This window comes from Centroberyx gerrardi, chromosome 1 (genome assembly GCF_048128805.1).
Source record: "Centroberyx gerrardi isolate f3 chromosome 1, fCenGer3.hap1.cur.20231027, whole genome shotgun sequence".
Taxonomy (NCBI): Eukaryota; Metazoa; Chordata; class Actinopteri; order Beryciformes; family Berycidae; genus Centroberyx; species Centroberyx gerrardi.
In genome coordinates, this window is record NC_135997.1 from 35,794,206 (window position 1) to 35,805,289 (window position 11,084).

Consider the following 11,084-nt stretch of genomic DNA (forward strand, 5'->3'; position numbering starts at 1 on the left):
CTGCTCTAATGGAACCAATAGATCCTCACCCACAAGGCTCTCTGGGGATCCACAATAAAACTAAAATGGGAAATGTGCTAAAAGGGAGGAGCCAGAGAGACACTGTAATGCATTAACAATCTCATGAAAGTCACTTCTGAGGAATATTATGCTTGTTCTTGCAGGTTATGACTCATTTCTTCATGTAGTTTAATCACTTTTTTGCTGTTTTAAATAATGTGCTGAGTTTTTGGTAGATTGTCCCTTTTGGTCAATAATTCCGGTTATTTTCCGGGCGTTATTTTCCTACTTTTTGCAATCATGACGATTGTGTTCAAAACTTTGTCATTTACTTAACTGTAGAGTTTTATGTACCTCCAGTTCGTAGGGAGTGTTGCTCTCACACCTTTCAGCACAATAACACTCACACTGCAATGGGACCTGCCTACATCTAATTTTCCTATTATCCGTTGCCTAAAACTTGCATATATTGCAGGATTAGATATGTTATTTTAATTAGCTAGTTGGCAAGTAGACCGTTCCAAATATTCTCATATTGGATTTTCAGTAAATACAAACTGCCTACTGGGAGAAACCGTTCAACCTCCTAGTGGTAATTACAAGTACAATATGTGGATGAATTGCGAAGTGTCAACACAAGCGGTGACATGGCAGGGAATCCACCAATGTCGGCAGTCCAAGGTATTAAAAAAATCCAAATTATCAGTTCTATTCACAGGCCTGGAATTAAGTCATTTTTAGGGCAAGGCCACTTTGGCCTTTGATAAATACAAATATATTGGGGCATCGCGGCCAAAATGTAGGGCACCAAGGCCAAAACCAATGGTTATTAAAATGCTTTTTTCAGTCCTTTTTCTCAACAAAATAAATACCGGTATCCTAATAGGAAAATTAAGTGCTGCAGTGTGATACAGCACATATGTAAGATGGCTCAGACTGCAAAGTTAGTTACATGTCCAGTAACACACGATAACGTAAGTGTAACCCAGGTTATTTTCTGTAGCTACAAATTACAGATGTTCCCTAAACGCCTCATTCTCCTTCTACTTTCTCGCTAATCCCACAGTTGTTTACACGCTTTTCAGATCTGCTAGTTACTTAGCTTAGCAGTTAGCGATAGCTTCTCTCTCTCCCTCTCAGTTTAATTAATAATTAGCTGTTAATGTTTACGTTAACGTTACACATATATTTGCGGGAGTGGGAGAAATCTCGCGCTACTGTTGATGTCCAGCGTGATGACGGAGACTCTGGGAAACGTGAACGTAAACGTTTGTTTATTTGCTGCGTCGCATGTAGTTTTAAATGAGGAAATGTGCAACTTTCTTTTAAAGTCGAGATGAAACGGCATTTCGAGAGTATCTAACTTCCGTATCGTGACGTATTTCCGAGTGAAACAGGAAAGACAGGCGGGACGTAACGTTGGGAGGAATTTGATTTGAACGTTGAAAAGTGGGCGTGTCATAACACCCGAAGACACACCGAAGTACCGTGCTGCTGCTAGCTAGCTAACTAATGAATCTTAGCCTCTTAGCTCTGTGCGCTAAAAGTTGAAGATTGATTGATGGGTGGATGTCGTGATATTATTGGTTGAAATTAGTTACGGGCATGCTTACGTAAGCACACGGCATATTTTGTTTTACAGGAAGAAAACATGATTGAATTTTGATATAAGAATACAATGAAATTGACTTTTGGTATTTTTTTTGGCATATATTGTTAAATAGGTGCACAGTATGACCGGGGATGTGATCTAAAAGGGTTAAAAAGGCATTTTTCATTTCATCTTGTCTTTAAGGGCACAACGGCCAGTTCAGAACAGGCCTTGCCAAACTGGCCTTGTGGATAGTTAATTTTAGAAGGGCCACTGCGGCCACACTCCGGGGCGTCCACGGCACTGGCCGTTTGGCCGTGGTATAATTCCTGCCCTGTATTCACAGTAATACAATTAACCCTACTTACGAAAAGTGAGAAATATCTGCTGTAGTTTGTTTATGTACATACATTTTATGTATTTAATTAAACATTTTTGTATATTTTGTCAACCACATGTTAACTATTGAAGCTATTGCCTGATTATTGGCAGAAGAGCCCCATAATGAAACCCCCTCTGGGGCTGTAGATACGTTTTTGCACTGAGTATCCAAAGTGGAGCATTGCTGGTGGTGGTGTAGGGGCGGTACAGATCAGCAGCGGCAACTGGAGTGACAGGAGTGACAGCGATATACGGAAACAGCTGATGAGGTAATAAAGGCTGCGTCAATTTATGATTGGTTCCCAAGTGCGTGTGAGAGAAGGCGAGGAACTGCTTAAACTAAGCTGACTGGATGATGCGGACCGAAGGGGTGCTGCTTTCTTGAGATTGGATTGGAACTGATTAGATAATAAGTAAAAAAAAAAATGAAAGGGTAGAAGGATAATTTCAATGAAGTACAACCAAAGAGGTGTAGCCATAACTAATTAGGTGGGAAGAAGTGAATGAAAGGGTAGAAGGAATGTATTTGAGTGAAGTAATCTTCCTGATTGAATTTACGCTAAGCTTCATTTATCCTTTAAGTGATGAGAACATGGACAGCAAAATCATCAATATGTCCCCGGTATATTGTTGGCACCAGTGCTCCATGCTATGTTGAGTGATAGCAGGCTCCATGCTAACACTTTAGCATACACTGTGTTGTAATTTATTTGTCAGACTGACACACCCTTCCTTAGTCCTCCTAGCCCCGCCTGGTTAGGGAAACTCCAATCCAGTTTTGGGAAACGTCTGACAAACTAAGGGATTGCAAAAGTATTTCAGATCCCATTTGGGTCTGCTGGAATATTTCTATCATGGTGGCTGATCTAATGCTCTGTCTGACTGTCATCCCACCACAACATACTCAAGTGGCCACTACAGTATACTTGAGAACCATTACAATACAGTCATGATGAAGACATCCAAGGCAAATCCATCCGTTCTTATAAGTGGTCAAATCATGTGACAGGATGTGCTTGAGTGGAGCACCAATCAGCTTTTTCCTTCCCACTTTGCCTCTAATGAACTTTACACTGAATAGAGACTGATATCTAGATTAGGACCGATATGAGTTTGGTACTGTCCTTTTGTTTCCAAGACTAACAGTCTAACCCCGCGACGCTGAAGTTTGTGGATGCGTCTCGGAGATCAAACTCCCACTTGAGAGTGCGTAGTCTAAGTTGGTGAGTCCAGGTTTCTCTGGATGGAGCGCTCCACACTTTTGGATTTCACTCTTACAGGATAATTCTGATTGTTTTTAACCTGGGCCTTATTGTCTTAGTTTTTGCCATCATGACGATTGACTGGGTTCAATATTCCATCACTTATGAGCTGTAACCTCCAACAGTTGAACCCAAAAAGAGATTAAAATACGTCCTTTCTCTGATGGCCTACTGAGCTGTCGCCTCACAGCAAGAGGGTCCCGGGTTCGAATCTCGGCACTGGTCCTTTTACGTGGAGTTTGCATGTTCTTCCGTGTTTGCGTGGAGTTCCTCCGTTTTCCTCGCCTTCTTCTCATGCTCTTTAGTGGAGCATCTGGACCCTCTGCCGAAGAGCACCTTCTTGCTTGGCACAGTTGTTCGTTTCCAGAAGCTTTCCAGTCCTATCGTCCTCAATGCCATATAAATATACTTGACTTAATGAGGCAGCCAATCAGAGCAGTGGTTCATTAGCATAAAATCAATGCCCACAGAAAAGAGCCCCTTCTTTGCAGTGGAGACACTGAGGGTGGGACACACTCTAAAAGCTGGATTTAGGTGGGGGTTTTTTTTAAAAAAAAAAAGCACAGTCACAGTTGTAATATTTTGGTATTTATAAATATGCGTGTGTACCAAAGCAAATCCAGAGCAGTGAACAAGAAGTTGGAAGTCAAACCAGGCTGCAGCTCTGACACTAGGAAAGTAAAACTGAACACCCAAAAATGTTTCCATGATCCATCACCCACAACACAAGACCTTGACTCACCCACTGGAAATCACCAGGATTCACCCATCCACCCACACACACACACACACACACACACACACACACATAGGAATTGGGAGGAGGATATAATGCAAACAAAGCCCTCCTCCAGCCCAGGCAAAATAGTCTGAACTACCGCCCAAAATGTTGGATTTCACAGCCCCAGACATACGGACTAGTTTAAAATGGCTGTAGGGAAAATATAATACCGTTTCAATTTCAATTTCAGTTTGTTGCTCAGCTAAAGTTTTGGACTATGGGAGTTAAACTAGAATATGCTGCACCTCATCCATGTGCTTCAGAGTTAAACTACAATATCCCACACCTCATCGAGGTATTTTATAAGTAAACTAGAATATCCCGCTCCTAATCCAAGTGCTTTATAGCCTAGTTAAACCAGAATATCCTGCACCTCGTCCAGGTGTTTCATGGTTAAACTACAATATCTTGTACCTCATCCAGGTGTTTTAGAGTCAAACTACAACACCCTGAACCTCATTCATGTGTTTCGTAGTTAAGGCTGGAATAACGGTGCATATGGAAGCATGTGTGGTAAATTCATTCACGTTGTTTTGACCACGAGTAACTCCTAATGGACAAAATGCTGTAAAACCCTTCCACAGTAAGTATAAAATACATTAAATAGATTAGATATAAAGTGTATGTTACTGATTTGGCCAACATTGCCTATTATGGTAAACTGGGAGCCTAAATAAAACCGCTAACTGATCTAATAAACAATACGATGGAGAGGAGGCGGCGCTGCGCAATAAACTGAGCACAATGTGGAAGAAAATAGTCGAGGGCTTACCCAGAAGATGAAGTTGAAGAAGAAAAGCATGTATTTGATGCATTTGGTGCAGCCTTCCACTCCCATGGTTGTAGGTTTTACGTGTTTTTTTCTGACGGAGTTAACGGGACGGCAGCAGCAGGCCAGGAGGCGTCTGAACGGAGAGAAATCACAGCTGGGAATCCTGACTTCTGCTCGGAGGGAGAGGCAACACCCAACTTCCTTGCCTCCGAACACTGAGCACCGTCAAGCGCTACACAACAACACAGAGGACTTCCGGTCACAATCTTCAAAATAAAACCCAACACGTTTCAACGTTTTCAGAGTTGCCTACAAAAGTGAAAAGTACAAATGCATTTAAGGCAGAATCTGTGGTAAATGAAAATATAATTGCTGTGTCTTTCTGTAAAATTATTTTCTCGGCATACAGGAGTAGCCATGTAATAGCCAATAAACAGCGTGTCAACACTGTGGCCTCACAGCCAGGAAGTTGTGGGTACGAGTCCCGGTGTGTGCCTGTTCTCCTCGTGTTATCCTGCGTTTTCTTTGCCCAGTCAGGTGGATTGGAGACTTGCCCACGGTTATGAATGTGAGAGTTTGTCTATATATCCCTGTGATGGACTAGTGACCTGTCGAGTGATAGTCATTGGAAAATTAATGAATTAATAATTCTAGCCTTTACAAGATGCCACATGCAGGGCTACCAAATAGGTCTATATATAGATATAGACATTCTCAAACACCAAAGTAATCTAATTCAGTGTCCCAACTGTTCCCAAATGCTACAGAATGGGAGCCCCATATATAATCTGTATGAGCACAGGTGAACAGCAGGTGAACAACAAAGCTGACTAATATCTTTATGGGACAGGTGATTCATAAGGCTAGGTCTATAGTAGCCAGTCCAGACCATCCTCTACAGGAGGAATTTCAGATGCTCCACTTAGGACAGAGGTTTATGATGCCCAGGGCAAAGAGTAACAGATATAAAAACTCATTTATGCCTTGTGCAGCCAACTTGCTGAATTTGCACAATGCTTGATTTTTGCACATGCAAGTCTTCTACCTTCCACTTCACTATGTTAAATGTTGGATGCTGTATTTGTGTATTTTTGCCTTTTTAATGTGCAGTCATGTCATTGGCTAATGGTGTGTATGTGTTGTATTGTTGTTTTTACTTTCTGCCGCAAGAGGAATTTCACTAGAAGGGACAATAAAGAGAAGGCAGCTTGAACCCAGGAACCGGGGCTCTTATTCTGCAGACACTGAAATAGTTTTAAAATGACTTAAACGATAATAGACACCCTTCCAAGTTGTCTGCTATAAGTTTGGTGTTTGAGGATTTCTTTGTAGGTATATTTTCAGCAGCTGTGTATGGGCCTCTTAGGCATCTTAGATAGGCCTAAATGGTTACTAATATGGCAATTTTACAGTGTATATTAGTAGGCTAGCTAATTTATCTACCATTGCGGGGGACGACATGTAGTGTATCTAGTATTTTCATATGATTTTTGTTATTCTGTACACCCTTGTTCTTTTACCCAGGGGCTAGATGTAAGCTCTGATTTATCAAACTTATTAAGCTTATTCAACTTGGCTAACTTAGACAGGATAGGCCAACTGAAAACACACAAATGTAAACATCACTATAAACTTTAGTTGGACTTGAACATAGGTAAACTATTTTACTGGGACTAAGAAAATAATATGCAGCAAAAATACATCACATTTTCAATACATTTCTGTATAGTCTTTCCTCGCCATCAATGTTGCCAAATCACAGCCTATTCTCCCTTAAAATCTGCTTACGCCTACCGCAGAGCAGCCTATTCGGAGGGGTCTAACGTCAAGTTTGCTTTTCATAAATACCAATTTCTGCTTAGAAAGTTGCGCACGCATACTTTTTATGCGTACACACCTTTCATATGCGTGCATCACCTTTCAGGAGTGACAAATTTTCTGGTTTTATTTTGAAGGCCAAATGGCCGAATTTCCGGTCTTCCTGTATCTAACTGTAACAGCTTGATGGAGCTGCTCAGACTCCGCCTCCGTTCTCTTCTCTCCTTTGGCAACAGCCAGATGATTTATGGGATGGTCCGTGTACTAAGTAGAATTCATCGTTCATTGGTGGTCCGTGTACTAAGTAGAATTCATTGGTTTATACAAGATGATCAATGAATAATGAAATATACTTAGTTCACGGACCAGGGGATACAGTCTTATTTCTTTACAGTCTATGGATACAACAGCGACACCCTCCTTTAGCTTTGCTGTCATTACATCATAACAAATCAACTAGTTATGCTCTGTAGTTGGCTGCTGCAGCTACTGTATATGTCAGTCTAGTACAATATGGTACACTCTAATACAGTCTGATGCAGTATGGTATACAGTCTAGTAGCCTACACTCTGGTACAGTCTACAGTATGGTACAGTCTACAGTCTGGTACAGTATGGTACAGTCTACAGTCTGGTACAGTATGGTATACAGTCTAGTAGCCTACACTCTGGTACAGTCTACAGTATGGTACAGTCTGCAGTCTGGTACAGTATGGTACAGTCTACAGTATGGTACAGTCTACAGTCTGGTACAGTCTACAGTCTGGTACAGTATGGTACAGTCTACAGTATGGTACAGTATGGTACAGTCTACAGTATGGTACAGTCTACAGTCTGGTACAGTCTACAGTCTGGTACAGTATGGTACAGTCTACAGTATGGTACAGTATGGTACAGTCTACAGTATGGTACAGTCTACAGTCTGGTACAGTATGGTACAGTCTACAGTATGGTACAGTCTAGTGTGTGATAAATGTGATACAAATCATTGCATTCATATACATCTTTGTTGCATTGGTGGAAAGAGAATTCCTAATAAATCTAAAATTGGCCGACTTAAATTTCACTCTATGGACGATTTTTTTAATCTGAGCTTTGAAGGAAAGATTAGAGTTGATCATTATTCAGAGAAATTCGAATTCTGGGATGACCTTTAATTTTTCCCCATATACCAGAATGTCCCAGATGCAGAGCATGTCTTTTAATGAGGAGCTGAGGGAGAAGCCCAAGAAGTTTTGTCCATTCTTTAACACCATCCAACACTATCTGAACCAGTGTGCAAAGTCTCTAACCCTCTATCTGACCTCTAGTGAGGTCAGATGGAGGCCTGGATCAGATCAAATCAGAGGTGTTGGAAGTGTGGTAGAGTAAAATTTAATTGTTACTAATTCGGGGCCGGCAGCAGCTCTGCTGCTATTGTGTTTGTATGTGTTATTATTTTATTATTTTATCTTTATCTTTTTATCGTTATCTTTATTGCTAAAACTGCCTTCCCATGCATGAAAAATCACCAAACTTGGCACATAGCTCCAGTCCCATGCCAAACGTCACTCACGAAAGTCTGGGGCAAATAGTCCAGATGGTGGCGCTACAGGGGCGGTTTAAGTTTAAAACTTTAAAAAATCATAAGAAATCAACAACATGCTACAGCTCTGTAATTTTCTGAGCTTATCGGCCCAAACAAGACAAAACTTCCATACACTGGTACCTATACTAAATTATGAAGTCCACCACTCTATTTTTATTAAAAACTGTAAAACTAGTTAAATCTAACTTAGTTTAATCTAACATGAAAATCTCTACAGGGCATCATTAGACCTGCCCAAATAATAGTCTTGTGGGGTTTTTCATTTAACTTTACACAGCCACGGTAAATTGCTGCTTACTCAATGTCCAATCTTCATGTAAAAAATAAAAAATATTTTCCTGTCTTGGTAGATAAAACGTACAAAATTTCAGACTTCTATCTCAAAAACTGAATTTTTAAAAAAATATTTGAATTCTGCCTTTATGGAAACTATTGTAGTCAGAGCATCTTTAACCCTCCTGTTGTGTTCCGGTCGAATTTGACCGATTAACAAGTTTTCTCTCTGAAAAATGTAGTTAATTTAATCTGATTGTCATAAGGTTCCATGACTTTGTCCACACAGGGCATCTGAACACACAAAATAAATGTTGATAATTTTCATTACATTTTGGGTGTTTTATTTAACTTTTGTACACCTGTGGTGTTCCCGGTCAAAAATGACCGGTCATTAGAAATGAATGGGTGAGACTACAGTTAGTGTATAAAATTGAGTTCAGGCACATGCCCATTCATCAGATGGACACACTTCCTCTCCCAGACCCCCACATGCATGTGTGTTTGAGCACACACACACACACACACACACACCTCACTCCCCTTCTTGGCTTCCATGGCAACCCCCACGGGAACCTTTCCCCAATAGAATCTTTCCCCCATGGGAACCACACCTGTTGGCATTCTCACAAACAATCACAGTTTCAATAATATATAGAACTTTTCTCGCAGCTCTTGTATATAAAGCTTATTTGAGGCCTTGCTCACAATTCATTCTGTGGCAGCACAATGAGCAGACCATAGAGATATAACAGTAGAGGGGACCTGTCATAGAGAATTCCTATTCTGGAATGGGACCATATGGCAGCCATCTTACCTGGGTACACTTCTCAGCTGACTGTCATTGGAATCAATGGTGAAAGTGGCTTATGCTGCCATTATAATGCTAATATTTTTTTATTGAGACATCACTACTACTTTTTATTTAGCTCACTGTATGCAAGACAACTGTGACTGTCTAAAATGGTACCAAGCATGAGCATTGTTTGTAGTCTGTAGATAAAAATAGCTAAACTATGTTAATAGTTAGGGTTAGGGTTAATTAACTATGTTAGCTAAACTACAGAATATTTGCCTGATACTGCCCAATTTAAGTTTCAGGTCTGGGGCAAAGCCTTATGCTTGAAAACAGGCGGTGTCGCATAAATTGTGGCATGGAACATGGAATGGATTGCACTGAGTCTACATGTGTAGCTTCAGAGCACTCCAATCCATTTTCCATGCCATATTTGATGCCACAGCACCTGTTTTAGGGCACAGGGCATTTCCCAAGAGCCTGAAAATGTTGCCATATGTCTCATTGACTTTCAATAGGGAGGAAGTATCTTCTGGAACCTACGTGAAAAGAGGGTCTAGTACCACTTATGGACAGAAAGTCATGGATCAAATGTTTCAGTTTCTGACAGACAATGTTCCCTGCAGGTTGCATTCACGGTCCTGCTAAACTAGGCTTTCCTAGTCTTATTTCAGATGGATGTAACTCAAATCTACTGTAAAAAACACAAGAAATTGGCCTACAAATTATAGCATCCCTATCTATTACCACTGGCATCTCTCAATTGCACACACCCACACACACACACACACACACACACACACGCACACTTTCTACTTGCTGTCATATGACATGGCTACCATCTAGTGGTTAAAGAGTATCAAACTTTTGCACCAATATGTGCAGCTGGACAGCTAAAAATAATAATAATCCTGCATGAATGTAAAGGTGAGTCCTTAGACAGGAAACTTTACCTATTAAGTTAATGGCTGTGAATTTCCATAGTCAGTCAGTGGATAGGTAGTCATGAATAGGAGTGGTAATGCTTAGTCATTGCGTATACTATAGTCATTAATATGATTCACCATTGGAAAGTTGGTAAGTAAGTTGGATGTTTTTGGAGTTCAGTTGGTCCTGTTGTAATTGAGGCCTATTGACTAAGTCAGCTTCACAGAATCTGACCCTCACTCACCATGTTCTGCATATAATGTTACCTGCATCTGTAACTGAATATATTGACAAGGTGTATAGATTTTTACACACACCAAGTGTCCAAATGTATGGCCTCATGTAGACTTGTTACATCATGTATGTTTGCTGTAAATTCACATATCTGATAACTTCAGTTCTCTCTTAATGTTACATATTGCATATATACAGTCACTTGCATATTTTTATATAACCCCAAATCATTCAATTTGCTCTTTTCTTATATATATTCTATTTTTCTGCTGTATCTTATTACTACTCACTGCTGCAATGACCCTATTTCCCCACAGCAATCATTAAAGTTTCATCTAACCTTTTCTTATCCTTCTTCACTATTGTCAGGCTGGGCTGCATGATGGAGCTGTGGCTGTAAATATTCATGCTGGACAATTAAACCTTAATAACTTTGACTCTGACAGGCTGGAATTAAGGGTGAAGCTGAAGCAGATAACAGTAACACCTCTCCCATCTTTAACCACACACACACACGCACACACACACACACACACACACACACACACTACAGTTAAACAAGAGACAATTGTTGACAGTATTGAATTATTTTAATATTTAATATAAACAAAAAATAAGAGCTACTTCAAAACACATAGGCTCTAACAGATACAAAAAGTGT

The 11,084-nt window shown here is 40.3% G+C and overlaps 1 protein-coding gene across 1 annotated transcript in view; it reads right to left on the reverse strand.

The window, feature by feature from the left end:
* Nucleotides 1-4,953, reverse strand: part of cd81a (CD81 molecule a) — a 47,129-nt gene extending 42,176 nt beyond the window's left edge. The window contains exon 1 of the mRNA XM_078289695.1: nt 4,788-4,953. Coding sequence (XP_078145821.1) covers nt 4,788-4,853 — 66 coding nt within the window. The 5' untranslated portion in view covers nt 4,854-4,953. The remainder of the gene's footprint in view (nt 1-4,787) is intronic.
* Nucleotides 4,954-11,084: the final 6,131 nt, after the last annotated feature.